The sequence below is a fragment of the Falco punctatus genome (genome assembly GCF_963210335.1).
Source record: "Falco punctatus genome assembly, chromosome: 3".
Taxonomy (NCBI): domain Eukaryota; kingdom Metazoa; phylum Chordata; class Aves; order Falconiformes; family Falconidae; genus Falco; species Falco punctatus.
Genome location: NC_137582.1, coordinates 76,212,097 through 76,229,128, shown reverse-complemented (window position 1 = coordinate 76,229,128; position 17,032 = coordinate 76,212,097). Strand labels below are relative to the sequence as shown.

Sequence of the window (17,032 nt, the reverse complement as noted above, 5' to 3'; positions counted from 1 at the left end):
AGAGCAGTAATACCAAACATCAGACCATGCGCAATGAAAGACACCTGCCTCAACCCTCCTGCCAGTGACAACTGCTCCACCTTTTAAACAAATAACCATAAGGGTGTCAGGCAATGATTATTACCCATTCTGCATACAAGGGAAGTTACAGGAGGAGGAGGGAGCAGCCTGAAAACCACCAAGAACCGGCTGTAATAAGAAACAGCTCAGGTAGAACCGATCCATGGTAACTTCAGACAACGGCTTTTTAATAATCAGACCCCTCATATCCAAGAACTTCAACTCTCTTTAATAAGTATGACTAGAATTTAAAACAATTTCAGTTGACAAGAATCCTAGCAAACATGGGCAGATAAGGAGACCTACACTCAGATTTCAGAAGGTCTTTCTAGGCCATCATCTTCAGGTAAATGGGAACAACCTGGTAGGCAAAACAAACCTCTTTTTTCTTTAAGGGAACACGTCTTTCTTTTAAATGTTTCATTCTTTGCCAATGCAAAGAATAAACGTAGGTATCATACCAACAGCAACAGAAAGGCCATCAGCTAGCAAAAATGAAAGGTTGTGTTTTTTTAAAAGTTAAAAAACTCTGGTAATAATAGCACTATCATGAGTTAGGAAAACCAAGCAAATAGCTGCATAGGAAATTCTAGAATCCACTAGGAAGGAGAAAGATTAAAACACACTAGCACCCTTCCACAGTCTTCACTGACCTTCTGTTGTTCCCCTTCGTAGCACAAATAACTGCATTAGTAGGTATCCAAAGCACTAAAACCAGAACGGTCGTAACACTGAATGGGAAACAGGAATTACTTTGGGATTTGGGGTACACTACCTGTGGCATAATTAATTTTAAAAATCACATTAACCTTGACTTTGTGATAAAATATTTGCATTCTTCAGTGTACCTTTACATTTTTGTGCTTTAGCACAATTGGGTCAGCAGCATTGCATTTAGCAGTCCTAAAGGTTCAGAGTATTTCAGCTTTCAAGTGCCCTACTGTGCCCGAGGGATACAGAGGCAAAACCACATTTCTTTTGGCAGCAAAACTGGGACTCCTGCCTACTCTGGAAAACTTGCTCTGGTTTCAGCTGTTCTTACTAAGCTTGAATGTGGTTGAAGTTCCATTTAATTAAAGTGTGCAACATGTGATACACTTAAACATAAAAATGAATGTTTCATAGCCACTTGGGATTTTCAGATACCAACAGTTTATCACTTTCTCCTTTTAAAACCGTTTTTTAATTGCTTAGCTTGGTCCTTATTTCAAGCAAAAATTACCAGTCATATCTGCAGACCTTGCTAGTCTTTCCATAAAGAAACAGGATAAATATACATCAGCCAAATAACTACACAACTATTCTAGTATGCTTACCCTGGCAACAATTTCTACAAATACACAAACTCCACTAAACCCTCAACCTGTTTTTTTTCCTTTGTTTACTGAGAAAGGTCTTCCTCCAGCTGTTTTTCCACTATCTGTTTAGGATACCTGTAAGGCATAGGATCAGGCTCCATTATGGTTTTCAGACTCCATTTTGGCTTACCTACAGAAGATATTTTTCTAATATCACTCTTACAATTACTTTTTGCCAGTTGCAAGCAGAAGAGAATATGTTTTTGTACATAGAGTCACCTTAATTGTATTGCAAAGTGCCAGACAGTTTTACAGAACTAACAAATCAAATTCCCTGAAAAAACATGACATAAGTAAACATTGGAGTTCCTTAATCATGAGTTTACCTTTCCCTTAACTTTCCTCTAGATGATCTCTTATTTTCCTGGAATGATTTCCTGTAGCTACTGTAACACAAGGTAGATTTCATTATTTTGTTTCCAGTAACAATGAAATCCTGCCTTTTTTGTCAGCGGTACAAGCACACTTAAGAACAATGTTATTCTTGTATCAACTTTTTTTTTTTTGATCGACCTAACAAGTATACTATTTCTATTTAGACTCTTTGAAGGCTGCTTAAATAACCTGCATCTTCTTTATAAAGCATCACCTGTAGCATTTTGAATGTTCAGCACAAACAGATAAGAAGAAATATTTCCTTATTTTTCCATGCCAAACAGCAGAGAAGGTAGTTGGTCAAATACATTTATTAACAAAAAAACACTTGGTTATTACTTACACTGTACTGCATAGGATGCCAGGACAACAGCAGAACTAATGGGGCATGATAACCTGGAAAGAGGGGAAAACAGTTTTATTTAAATATAGATTGCATAAATGTATTGTTAACAATGTCTCTGCAATTACTTCAGTATGTGAAGACTCATTTATCTCCAAGAGCATCTGACTTTTTCTTACAAAGTTTGATTGTCAAAACACAGTAGGGCTACACATGAAAAGCTATTTGCTGTATAACAGCTTCTTAAGTGAATGGAAATAAATAGTCCTGAAAGGACATGCTCCTATTCTTGCTGGATGCTTACTCGGGAAAGCAAAAGGAGAAGGGATTTTTATGGAGCTCTGGACGTTAATAGGTCCAGTCTGGTGTATTTAAAACTAGGTACAAACACTAAAATTAGCCAAATGCCAAGCACAAAGACAGCTCTGATCTCAGGACCAAATCTGACTGTGAAAGAAGAAAGCAAACACCTAAAGGCAATTTACATTTAGCAGCAAATACTCAAACCACCTTTTCCCTCTTTTTTTTAAAGCATACAAACACACAGGAATTGCAGGCAAAGGAACCACTGGGTATATGCCTACCCTTAAATCATGTGAAACAATGGCATGAATGCTCTTTCCCGCTCCCCCCGATTACTGTACTAGACAGCAGGTCCCCATGTTTGGAATACCACGCCTGGCACACCATTCCTTGCAGAAAGATCTTTCACATTCATGCAACACATCCTATAGCTCAATTGCAACAGGCTTCTAAACTATTCTTAAGTGAGTTATGTTAAAATTTGTACTGTTTCCTACCAATTTAATTTTCTTTTAAAGCAGTACTTCACAAGGTACATTTTTATAGCAACAATACTCTCAGAAAAAGGCTTTTTTAAAAAAAATATTATTTAAAAAAAGAATTATAAATAAAGTGCGCATTCTTCTTATTACCTTCCTTCCACAATATCAGTCTTCAATTGCAGGAAGAATAAGTGCCTAGAAAATATTTTTTTGAAAACAAACACACATTTATTTTCAGATGTAAAAGGTATGGTTGAAATGATTACATGTATTCATTTTACTTTATTAAGTTTCCTGGCAAACTATAGAATCAGCTGAATAAAACTTAGTGCCATTTACAAATATGCAATCATACACCCACTCACTCTCATCATGGTTTTAAACATCTTTGGCAGTCTGTACGTCAACTCCAGGACCACAGTATTAATGACACAACAAACACTACAAAACCCAAACCATTACAGAACTGGGCTTTCTCCCTGGAACATTCATCTTAGATTCAACATTAAAAAAAAAAAAAAAACAAAACACCACACAAAAAAACCAAACAACATCCCCCCCGAACTACACACACTGACCATCCACCCAAAACCCAAACCAACCCCAAACTGTGACAGTCTATTTTAGAAATACTCAATGAAGGACGAGACATTTCTCAAGTAGCATATGCTAACAAAAAGCTCTTAAACAATTCTCCAAGAGCAGCTCGGTCTTGCTCTTATTAGTGTTTGACAATGTTACTTTACAGTGACCCTGGAGAGTTGGGATGTGAAGAACCATAAAGAACAGATCTTTGAATAATTTCAGTTTAAAACTGCAGAATAGCTTACAACTGCATGATTAGCAAATATCAAGACAGGTCGATGCCAAAATTTTCTACAAGAAATACCATTTAACATGCTGTACTATTTATATTCTGAAGTGACCAAAATTAACAGATAATGAAAACATTACAAAAATGTTACAAAAATGCCCGATTAATGAGTGTCTGTGAATTCTGAACTCCAAATCATGTGCACTGAACAAAACAAGTTTTCAATTAAAGCCTTGTGACAAATTAACTGAAAATTGTTTATAATTCATGTACCTCACCACCCCATAAAAACTGAGATAGGTTAAGAAAGAAAATTTTAAAGATCTACTATAAACTGAAGCGCTATAGATCTTTGCATGTTGCAAGTAATAGGCAAATTAGACAACAAGAACCATTCTCTTTTCTTCCTGAAAAAAAGATAAACCCCACCCTCCCACACCCTCGGCATTAAAGCTACTACAGGTGTTCAAAACTGACTCTGTGGATACAAAACTTCCAACATACACTTAGGGCATACAGACAGCTTAATCATTGAACTCCCCTATTTTTTAATCATTGCATCTGATTAATTAAGGGATCAGAAAAGAAAGAAAAACATGCAATAAGTACTTAAAGCAACAAAGTGCTCAAAAAAGAAGGAATCCAAGGTGCAAATAAACCAACTGCCATCTTTGCACTAGGTTATACTCTGGCTGTATTTTAGAGTTGTAGGCTCCGTATAGCAGAAACCATTCATTATAACCATCACATCAAGCTGTCAATTCCAAATATATTTGATACAAAGAGTTATGTCAAGTTACCTATCTAATGAAGCATAGTTTGCCAAGCTGTGGAGATGGGAAAGGAGGGCTTTATATATTCTTAGTTCATGGAAGTAAATATCAAAAAGAAGTTACCTGGTTTGCTCTTGCTGAAGTGTGTTAGGATCAGGTATAAAAAACCTTACACGAAAACGAAGGGTGCAGGGAAAACCTCCTGCAATATTTTAGAAGAGCAAATCAATGTTTCATTTAATAAAAAGCCCAAGGTTTTTATTTCTATAGTTATAGAAAAATTACATGAACAACCACACAGAAATCTGATGCATTTTTCTCATGAAACTACAAGAAACCAGAAGTCTCTCCTGATCCCCCAACACCAACTATGAGAAGAAAATACTCTCAAATATTGCAACGCTTTCATTTAAAGCACTTGTATATGCTACTTAACATAAAAGGCATTACTTAGTTAGCTTTGCCTCATAGGTATTAGAAGAGAAAATTGCAGCAAATATATCTGAAGTATCTCAATTGGGATAATACTCAATTCTCTCTTACATATAAATACAATAAATTAACATAAGTTCACCATGTTAACTCTATGTAATTTTATTTCAAGTCACACACAACCTACAGCATATGGTAGAAGTAAGAGAGCTGAAAAACACAGCTCAGGTTTCACAGCAGAAATTGGGACAGTGTCACTCAGTCCTCCTAAACTGCTTTATGGCAAGGTCATGCTGGCCAACCTGGTCTTCTTCATAAGCATTCTGTTACCCAAAGCTGTCTATAAACAAGATATACTGGAACAACACATGCACTTGGAAGTGTGTAGTGCTGGGGTTTTGTTTGCTTGGTTTCTTGTAAAAACAGAATTATTCTTCCTTATTCTTCTTGAGACAAGAAATTATCAGAAAATAGACACGAAACTGGCTCCACTTCCCTTGATCAAAACCCCTGTTTTTACCTTCCCAATCAGGAGGAATTTACTGGCATCATGCTATCACTACTGCTTTCATGACCATGTTGTCCAAAACTGTTCAGAAGCCAGGGTTAGACAGCATCAAAGTTAGTGACCTACTAGGTCTTATTAGCACCAGATAGCAGTAAGAGATGCATAGAAAGTTCTGCTGAAAAGTTGTGCAGAGGTAAGACTTGCTCTTAAAGAAAATCTACCATCTGGATGTACTAATTTACAAGAACTGTATTTATTCTAGTTACAAGAACACAGAAAAGCATGACTACACAGTTACAATCAAGATATTAAAAACAAGTCTTACCTTTTAACTGTTTTCTAATAGGTTTGTTTGGTTCAAGCCATCGCTGTGAAATGAAAAACTATTAGATAGATTAAAAATGTTTACAAATGAATACTGCTTATTTATGTGTATGTGTGTGCATAAATATGTGTGTATACATACATGTGTATATAGATGTATACACACATATACATGCACACACATTTATTATTTACTATACTTACAGGTGAATCTACTGAAGTTTCATTTTGCTGTAAACCAAAATATTCCTTCTCTGTCACACCCAACTGGTTATAGGTCATATCCAACAAAATCTGTCCAGTGTCTTGTTTCTGAAAACAAGAAAACTTCAGAAGTGAAACTCCGCAATCCTCACACATTTCAAGATGCAAATAATCAAAATATATTTGTTTTTTAAAAAAGTAACTCATGAGTAAAAATAGCTGCTAATGCATTGGTTCACAGTTTCTCAGTAATAAGAATTTATTCTGATAAAAGTATCTTTTTTAAGAGTCTTTCTTTCCAAAACACATTACACATGTGAAATCTCATAATTTGAATTGACATGATCAAGCCCCTGAGGTTGGTCCAGCAACTTAATTTTGATGAGACAACCTCTCCCTTGACCACAGTCTTTAGGAGCAATGCCATTCTCCGGAGCTGTAACCTGCAAGGATGGGTTACAGCCACATGGGGCTGTTCTGGCCCCTTCTGTCACCACCAAAGCAGCTCACTGTTTCCACATCAGCTGTCAAAAGGCAAAGTCAGTATACACTAGGACGGGAAAAAGAGTAGGAGGATGCTGTGCTTCAACCATAGGATTCTGTATTTCAGCCTCAACTCCTGCCTGGCCCACAGCCTCCGCGTGCTCAGCTGCCGTTCAGCCACACCACTTTCTGTCTAGACATCCCTCAAGACAGGTATCACGGAAGAACTGACGCAACAGGGAATTGCACAGGCTGCAGAGATCCACAATCAGAAGCACGGTATAATTCTTCCCAAACCAAACAAGTATCTCCATGCCATGGCATTGTGAACAGCAGATTAACCAACTTCTGCCAAAGAACACTGTGAACCAACTATACTATAAAAACCCAACCACAAAAAGAAACAAACAAAACCCCCTCAACAAGGCTGCAATCCTAAATACAGTAATACGTAATAAATAGCTTGCAAAGTTGTATGGCATTTTAGGGCAAGATTTTTATGCACAAAATTGCCGGACAGAACAAAAATTACATCAGTTTGCTTGTTATCTCATCTATTCAAAAAATTATAGCATACTTATTTTTCATATATCTTCCAAATGTTACTCTTAAAAGCAGAAATAAACTGCACACATGCAAAAAAAAAAAAAAATACTGGAGAAAAATTATTTAGACTGCAAAGGACAAGCACTTTGTTCTGAAACAAACTTCTTAAAAATTAAGTTCTGATATAATTAAGGTCACAAAATCACGGAATGGTTTGGGTTGGAAGGCACCTTAAAGATCAGCTAGTTCCAGCCCCTCTGCCATGGGCAGAGGCACCTTCCACTAGACCAGGTTGCTCAAAGCCCCATCCAGCCTGGCCTTGAACACTGCCAGGGATGGGGCAGCCACAGCTTCTCTGGGAAACCTATTCCAGTGCCTCACCACCCTCACAGTAAAGAATTTCTTCCTAACATCTAATCTAAATCTGTCCTTTTTCAGTTTAAAGCCATTCCCCCTTGTCCTGTCACTACATCACTACCTTAGCACAAGTTCTGATTTCTTAAACAAATTTCTTAGGCTATCTATTGAAACAAAGGACTTAATGTATATTAAGCATGACAGTGGCCACAATTTTTGTGGATGGCAAGTCTTACTTATTCCATAAGACTGCTCACTTTATTAAGCCAATATTGTATTGAATTCTCTTTATCTACATCTTGTTTATTATAAAATGCTCAAGTCCTGTTCAGAAGACAGATTTGATATTTTTTTTAATTATTTTATTTTTAAACAGGGTACCACACTGTTGTAATGGAGCATTTTAAATAGTAATATATTCTATAGTCTTCCCTTTTCTCATAAAGGCATTCTTCCTGTTTAAAAGATGGGAAAAGAACAACAAAGACTCAAGCAAATGACACCCACTCTGCTTCCTTATTTTGGAGGACAGAATATTATCCAACATTTCCCTACTGCCAGAGCAGAACTCCTAGTAGCTCATTTGTGATTTAAATACTCAGTGTTTCTACATCAGGCTCCAGATGCAAGATAAGGTAACAGCAAACTGTTGGCCTCCCATGAAAAGTTATGCCCATTTTTCTGGGGCAAAGTCACGTATGAATAAAACAATGTAGGCAACACTGAACTCTTACGTATGAGACTACCCTTTCCCCTCCAACAGTCTCCCATCTTGTTTAACTTTCACAAAAACCAGTTGAGGTCTTGCAATAAACGCAAGTCCACTCAGGCCTGTAAGTCTGTGCAGCCATCAAAAGCAGCAGCTCTGTCCCCTCCTTCTTCCCCAGCTGCACATTCCTACTCCCCTCCTTTCAAACAAGGTACTGTTCCTTGGGATAGTCAAACCATGGCACTGATCAAACCCGGTTTTCTTCTGAAATAGCACAGACCTAAACTCAGTTTAGAAACTTAAATCTCACTGGCAGGTAAGGACCACTCGACCAGGCATTCCTCATCACGCACAGCCACGATGCTGTGCATCTGTCAGGCAGTTCTGTCCAGCACCATCTATCAGGCGGGCTCCACGATGAAGACTAATATTTGCTAACAGAGATTATCCATACAGGTCTACAAGAGGGCCCTAAGAAAATAGCAGATTATCCTTAATCCTCTAAAATAATGGGCATTTCCTGACATGAATACTTTCATCTTTAGCACTGCCTTACTATACATGCCACATTCATTTCCCCAGGGTTCATGTTTTTGTAAGCAGAATGTTTAAACACTTTCAAGTGACATCACATGACACCTGCACAACACAGAAGCATAATTGTAGGTCTATAGTACATACTTCTGACACAAGCTAAATAAAACAACTCAAGTTACACTGTGACCAAAAGCAGTAATTACAGGGGATGAGACTTTATGGAAAGAAAGCGTTCAGAAGCATCTCAGGTTTCATTACAAATGGAGCAGGAGAAGACCACAGAGGGCAGATTCTTCTGCTAGTTTTCTCTCTGAATTTCAACACTCCTGACTCCCCTCAGCCTCCTTTTGTCGCAACAGCATTATCTCCCAATTTCCCTTTCATTTTTCATGCTTGGTTCTTCATCCCAATTCAGATGCCTCCACCTTCCCTCTCCCCTCCTCTCACAATTGCACCCCTTCCTCCCTCAACACACATGAATTGCTAAGCCTTTTCACTGCTTCTCTGTAAAGACAAGCAAGCTTCCTGCTACAGTGTTCTTGCTCAGCAGTTGCAGCTCTCTTTGAAACCTTCCTAAAGGTCTCCCAACCCTAAACCCAGCTGCTCATCCAGTACTGGTCTCCTCCATCTTCATATCTACTACTGTTTCCTTCTCTTCCTCCTCCTCCCCACGTTTCCTAACGCAAGAAATTTCCAACACTACTTTTCTGTGGCTCCAATTCTTGCCCTCTGGTGTTAAAAGCACATTTCTTCCACAGTGCCTAGATCAAGCACTCACTCCACAAATCAAAGTTAGCAGAAAATGTTATTTTAAATTGCTGAAGTTTTCTTCAATTGTTAGAATTCCTGAAGCTGAAGGTTTTTGGTTTTCCTGAAGAAAATCTGTATTTACTCGGCTTTAGCTTTAAGAAACACCTGAATTATTTTTCAGCCTATACACCTAAAAATAAAGTTGCCACACAGCTCATACTGCATAACCTTCAATCTATTTTACACATAAACAGTTTTGAGATCTAGGTGTAAAGTGAGGCAGGCTAAGAATGTCACATCACTGCTTTTGAATGCTGACATCCATTTCAATACAGTCCATAGCCACACTGTACTCTAATACTATGTGTCAAGTACTTTACAACACATCGTATTTTCACTCCCTTCCACCCTAAGAAGAGGGCAAAACAACATCAACACTGCTCAGCTAAACTGGGCATTAGAACCAAGTTCTCCTTAACCCTGTCAACCATTACAGCAACTAAAGACAGTCTCAGCACGTCTCCTGCCTTCTACAATGAGATTTAAAAGAAATAGTAATTATGCACTTTCCACACTAGCCTAATTAGCCACTGTTACAATGACACAAGCTCTTAAGATAATCTTAAGAATTTTAAAGTTTTTTCTACTAAAAAGAGGTTTGTTTGTTTCTACCTCGAAAAGAAATTTCCATTTATTTAGTCTTCCTGGCACCTTCCAGTCCTTATTTTGAACTGTTAAAAGCCACCTCATAACCACGCACTGTTCACCTCCATTTACACGTACCTTGAAGTATATTTCACATTATGTTGGAGAGGCCAAAAATTAGTATTTAAAGCAGTCATAACTAACACCTATTACACCCTGCCTGCACCACAACAATTTCCTGCTATATTTAGGGAATTTAGATTAGGCAAGTTTAATTTCTAGCAAGCTACACCATTTTGAAGAGAAAGAACCCCTTCATTATTTTTAACATCAAATACTGCCTAGAAGCTGGGGTGACCAAGACCCACTGTCCCAAGAACTGCATAAACATAAGCAAAGACTATTTGCTGTTTGGAGTAGCGAGGTAAATAACAAGGATTACTTGCTTAACTTCCACAAGGTAAGTGGTACAAAGTGACACTTTAAGAGGACAGTGCAACATACAGCACATCTCCCTGTCCCTCCGCTCTGCAAAAGCTTTGCCCCCACTTTCTGGCAATGATAACCTCACAGCTAAGCACCAGCTGAACTTTTCAGACACAATACCCATTGCCCCTCACATGCTGCTTGAGGCGATCCTTTCCTAACTCAGCCTGTAACAGTCATACACCAGCAAATAGCCTGCATCCTTCAGTCCCAACATGCCTATGAAATTGAACTAAGTGCTACACTTTCTTTTAATCTCCACACTAATTTTACACAGCTAATTTATTTGCTCTTCTACTAACTCTGTCTTTTTCCTGGCATTTATTTACCCACCTGATGCTCTTACTCAGAGCGTGCAAGATTTTGTACGGCCGGAACAAACAGAGCAGCCTCTTCTTTCCTTAGGTCCAGACCTTTACAGGGTATCCTAGTTGCCCTTTCTATGCCTGCCTGACTGGAACTTCCCTCTTTGTGAGTAACCAGGATCTACATGTGACATTCCCTGGAGGGCGGCCTTGATGCCAAGACTAACACTGTTAGTACTTCCTTGACATTGGCTAAAGACTCCTGCCTGATGTGTAACAGCATTCACCTTTTTCAGAACAGTAACACATCAGCAGCTCAGCCTGAAACTACAGTGTTCGCCTCCTCTATTGTTTACAACTGAAAATTGAGCTTAGAAAAAACACATTACCTCATCTTATGAAAGCTATTAGTTTACACTACTGATTTCCCTCACTGCAATTACTCCTTGTTCAAGATAGCCTATCTGCTACCTCATATTCCTGCCTCTTTTTTCCTTGTTAATAATGCCTTGAGTCTTACATTTTCAATTTACTAAAAAAAGATTCAATAGCAACACATAAAATTTGACAGTCAAGAACTCTATTAACACCCTTGCACTGTTTAACATCTCCTCTTCAGCAAGATCTACTGCCACCTCTTGAGCCAAATCCCTGCCCATCCCCTAACTCTTCTAGATTCCATACACTCCAGCCCAGTATTTTCCTATATAAAGGTCACACAAAATATTTATCCAAGCCCACAGCATTCTGACCCACTGCATTTCCTCTGCCTCAAAAATGATTTAAAACAAACATACACGAGGTTAGTCATTGCAGTTCTAACCGGAAAAATCTCTCCTCCACTAATTCTTTCCTTCAGCATTTAATATTAAGCCAGGCCCCATGAAAGGCTAAGACTAACAATGGAAGTCAGATCACCTAACTGTCCTCAAAGACATCATCAAATTTAATACTTTTGCAGTTTTTCAGTCATAGAGCGTACTGATGTGCCTCAAAATAAAAGTAAATATTTGTTGCCAGCCTGAAACTTAACCCAGCAGTTCTTTCAACATTAAGGAAACATATTAGCACTAAACTGTCTTGTATTATCAAACAATATCCAATAGGAAAACTTAGTGACAAAGATTCAACAATTCTGCATCATTGCATTTTACTATGAGAAGTTTAAAATTATAAAACCCGTACCCACAATCAAAAAGAACCTTTAAGACTTGTCTCTGCCCATTATTTTAAATGCAGCATTAGCAATTGTTGGTGTTAGCTGTAAAAAACGTGTTCCTTCTCAAATACTGGAAGAAGGAGCTTAACTGAGATGGTGAGGAAGGAAAAACATTCCTTACAATTTGCATTTCACATTGTGCACCTTTTCTCATTATTACTGCTTAATCATTTTATTTCTAGAAGGGAACCTTATTACTAAAAGCTAAGTAGTCTAAACCCAAAAATCACAGGTACTGAGACATGAGCATCAACTCAGAAAGACAATGAAATACAGAAGTGATCTGACACTGTCAATTTTATTCCTACGTAAAAGTCAATTTACTGGAATTTGAGAGGTGTACTTCCCAAGTGGTCATTCCTGGTAAATGAGTCAAAGTAGAGCAATAACAGAAAATTCCTGCAGGTTTATATCAGAAGTTAGAAGTAAGTTTGCATTATTGCTCAATATACAGCTATTAAACATACCCAAACATGGCATGCGAGCACATTCTGTCTATATTAGAATGACAACTAACATTTTCTCCATGTGGAAAGCTTATGCATTACAGCTCTAGCACAAGACAGAGGTAACACCAGAGACAGAAGTGAATTAACCTTCTCACAAAATTCAAACACCTGAAATGTATTGGGAGGCCTCAAGAAAACCCAGATATAATTAAAATCAAGTGCAACATTTTCTACCAAGTACAGTCAAGTCTTTGTCTCAGAAATGTTTCTGAAAGAAGAACATTTCCAACTCTTACCTTATGTATACCTTCTGCTCTTTGCCTGAACTACGGACATGTTCCCTCTAAATACTGAAACACATAACGGGGGCAAGACAAGAAAGGCCATTTCAGCCTTGTGGAGTTCACATACGTTTCTATTTGGCCTGTAAGTAATTTAGTGGAATGTGTCTGTCTGTGCTCCCATGTGAACTTTCATGATGACCTGAAAACAGCACATACCACAAGTTATACTGATTAACTCTTTGTGACACCATCAATACAAATTTCAGATTCACTGAAACTGTATCAACTCCTTCAAATGAAAACAATGAACAAAAAAGCCTGTCATTTCACTAATCAGCCAAAGCCAAAAAAAACATAATAAAAATGGCACTGTTTCTTAAAATTAAATCTTTATTTACAGTTGGTCAGGCCACTGATATTCTCTGGTAGAAGTACTTAATAAGAAAAAATCTGCAAGAATCAAGTTATGCAGCTATCTTCAGGTTTCTCAATAAATAGAAAGTCCCCCAGGTTATTTCTATAAGCAAAATCCACCTTCCTTCTTCCTTTGCCCAGTACTAGAATATTTCGTTTTCATTCTTACTGCTACAGATAAAACCACCGGGAAAAGAAAGTACCACCAAGGAGAACAATAGAGACCTATAGCTATAAACTTGAAAGTTTCATAGGCCCATGCACTTTGCTAACAAAGTTTGATGAAAATTATCTGTGTGGGCTCTATAAAGATCCTGTTTCTACAGAATGAAAAGTCAGTCACATCTCTATTCTCCCTGTTCTCTAAAAGGTTCAGTATTTGGAGATACCATGAACATTCTACCATCATTTTAAAGATGTCATTTACTACTAGTTCAAAATATTGAAGTTGTTCTTCTCAATGTGTCAATAGATTGTAAGTTTGGACTGTTTATCATCTTTGTATTAAATTTAAATCCACCTCAAATTTACTAGTCTTGAGCTTCCATGCAGTGCCAACAAGATAATAGAAATGACAGCTTAGGAATACCTATTTGCATAAACTCAAAGCAAATTTCTCTCAAGTTTCTTCTTACCCTTGATGTTTCTTTTATTTGATGTTACTTTTCTATACAATCCTCCTTTGCCTTTTAAAGAAAGAAATCCTCCTGCAGTAAGAATTCTGTGTTCAGAGAGCTGATACATGACAAAACAATGCTCAGTATTCTTCAGCCTGTTGCCATTAGTATGGCAGAAGTCTTCAATTCCATTTATGCTATTAAATGGACAAAGGCAAAGCTTTGAGTATTCTGCTTTACCCCATTCATTTTCCACTATTTGCGGTAGAAAAGTATAATCCTGACTGTGAATGTAAAGCATACTTATGTATACATGAGCAGTACCGTAATGTTATAGTTTGAAGTGTAACATACATCCAAACTTAGAGCTTTCATAAATCACAGTCAGGTACCACTAGCCGCTAAACATACAACTCTGAAAAATTCCCAACCTTAATTTACAGTTAATGTTGAAGTTCTTTAAAAGGAGAAAACACTAGAGACCTTATGCTTTAAAAGAGGTGATCCTATCCAGTTCCAATTCTCCAAAGTCAGACAGGAGATAAAAATTCAACAGATTTCAGCAATAACAGTAAAAACTGAGAAAGTACAAAACCAGACAACATATTTACAACATTCACAAGACATGCCTTTTTATCCATGTATCTTGATCTATGTCTAGCCATTTCAGAAAGCACCTTCATTTTAATAATCTATTGATACAATATTAATATATTGCTGTTAATTTGTCTTACGGATAATCATGCCATGTGATATGCATATTTAATTTCTTTAAAATATAGAATTATCAATTGACCTGGCATCCAGAAATGAATAAAGTATGGAGAAAAATCAGATCTATAAACTAATGTATTGATATGAGAAAGAGTTTCTCTAAAGCAACACAGAACGACTTCACTAGTGGGGAAAATTAAAACTTATTTTCCTTCAGTACGTGCTTAGCTGATTCCCAGACTAACCACAGACCTGAGTTACTATTTGCTCACAAACGTAAAACTGAATGATGTTGGCAATTAAAAACACAGTCAGTACAAACCTCATGAAGCTGAATTTTTCTGTTAACATAAGCAGAACTTGGATACAAATTTTCCACAGCTGGCTCCAAACCCTTGAGAACTGGACCTTGCAACACAAGGAGAGCAGAGCAAAGCCTGTTCTTAGGCAGATGTCAAGCTAAGATAATCAGGAAGAGCCATCCTGCCAGATAAAGCACAGGCTCCCTCAGTCAGGTATAAAAGCTCAGTACTCGAAGATCATAGACCTTTTGGTAAACCTCTTCCTCGCATTTGCCTATAACATAGCCATCTCCCCATTTCTTTTCAATAAAGCAGTAATGGGACCTGCATTACCTCTACACCAGTTCAGCATTACAGCTGTAGTAAAGGAGGCTCTTCCAATTGATGAAGGACACAGGAGGTACCAGAAGGGACACCCTGGGGCTACACTGAAGGCAGGGAGAGAAGCCAGCTGGGTCTGGAGTTTCAAAATGTTTCTCAATTACCATATTGTACTCACTGCTAAAAGGATGAAATGAGAAGCAAAATGCACTTGTACAGTGCTGGACTTCAGGCCAAGTGCTAAATCTAAAGCTGTTTAAACACTTGTTTACAAGGAAGAATATACTACTAACGCATGGATTTCAACAAGTTTTAAATCCCTTATTTGTCAAAGATCCTTGAACAGAGGGCAAGGGCAATTATGCTAGCTCATTGACGTAGGGCATGCTGGAGATGAACAATGGTAACTGTATACTTAATGTGTTGCTCTTTCTCTTATATACCTGCTCTCCTTATACTCCACTCCTCAATCTTAGCTGCTTCATATATACGTACACACACATATATAAATATACATAGTATATAAAATATAGAGACTAATTCTGTATATATTAAAATAATAAGCACCTGTTTACCTATCAAAGCATTTCTATTTCAATAACTATAGGAACACTTCATTAAATACAGTTTTCAGGTGAAGTTTTGAACCTCCAATAAGAAAGCATTGCATTAATCTAGGATATCCAACAACAGCTTCCTCAGCAAAACGCTGCTTCTCAACTAGGGCAAACTGAATAAAACAAGTCTAATATACACAAATTTACACAATTATACTTAAATTCATCCACAGTTCTGCATAGTCAGGTAATTCTGCTGAGAACTGATTAAAGAGTAAACGTATTTCCTTTGTCTTCATTTAAAAATGAACTAATACTTTTGATCAGTACTGAAGGCTATAAACCAAAATATTTAACACAATACAGTAAGAAATGTACAATACAAACCACCATTAATCCCTTTTCTCTCCCCACTCCCAGATAAAGAGACTACATTGAAGTACAAAAGACCGAACAGAACTGACCTACCAAGCCATGTCTTCCCTGTTTTCATCACCTTTGCATTTCAGAAAAATATGTAACCTCCTGTAGTGATGTCAGTACAAGACCTCCTCCTTTTAGCACTACCAGTCCTTTGACAGGAGAAAAGGAGGAGCAAATTTAAATTTAGGAGTTCCTTTTAAATATGAATTACTTATTCATAGCTAATAACAATCACCAGATCTGTTTCTTCATGGTTCCCATATTATACAGAAGACCTTCTCCTAGATACAATCTGAATGGCATGATTTCATTACATTTCAGCTGGTTGACTTTAAAGAAAATTATAATAGAACTTTAAAAATCCATTTCATAGCTAGTAATACTGCAATTTGTAATGGCAAAGCTACTTCTTCAACATCTTTTGGAAATCCCATGCCTCAGGGTCCCACATTTCATCTTCAGCTTTCAAACAAATGTCTATACGTTTAAAAAATAGTACTTTTCCAAACTTACGTTGACTTTGAAGCTTTGTACTGAGCCATCCAAAAAGTGAACGTTACAGATTATCTCTGATCGCGTTTTCTCTTTCGGTAGTTCCGATGCTCGTATGTTATTTATCCTCCCACCTAAGGCTCGTAAACGGGAGTTCATAACTATTGCTGAATAACCTATAAAAATAAAATTACGTTTAATAAAAATTCTTATAATTCACTATGTTTCACCTATTTTTTTTTTCAGAGAAACCCACATCATCATGAAGACCTCATTACATCCCCAATACCTATAGTAACAAATGCTTCTTACAGAAAAGAGTAAGTTGTAAAATTAGTGCATTGTGAACCAGAATATAAATGCATATATAGAGGGGCTTCCATGTTCTAAATGTGAGTATTCTAAAAAGAATCACAGGTAACTCCTGCAGTGTATACTTAGGTTAG

At 37.3% G+C, this 17,032-nt stretch overlaps 1 protein-coding gene across 3 annotated transcripts in view; it reads right to left on the bottom strand.

The window, feature by feature from the left end:
- The window catches only part of PTPN3 (protein tyrosine phosphatase non-receptor type 3), a 106,206-nt gene extending 89,444 nt beyond the window's left edge, over nucleotides 1-16,762 (bottom strand). For 2 of the 3 annotated variants that reach the window (XM_080378148.1, XM_080378149.1), the window contains exons 1-6: nucleotides 16,608-16,762; nucleotides 5,977-6,084; nucleotides 5,774-5,831; nucleotides 4,632-4,710; nucleotides 3,072-3,116; nucleotides 2,137-2,189 (exon numbers count right to left, since the gene is read on the bottom strand). In XM_080378148.1, coding sequence (XP_080234274.1) covers nucleotides 2,137-2,189; nucleotides 3,072-3,116; nucleotides 4,632-4,710; nucleotides 5,774-5,831; nucleotides 5,977-6,084; nucleotides 16,608-16,745 — 481 coding nt within the window. In that variant the 5' untranslated portion in view covers nucleotides 16,746-16,762. The remainder of the gene's footprint in view (nucleotides 1-2,136; nucleotides 2,190-3,071; nucleotides 3,117-4,631; nucleotides 4,711-5,773; nucleotides 5,832-5,976; nucleotides 6,085-16,607) is intronic. The other variant, XM_080378150.1, reaches the window with a different exon arrangement.
- Nucleotides 16,763-17,032: the final 270 nt, after the last annotated feature.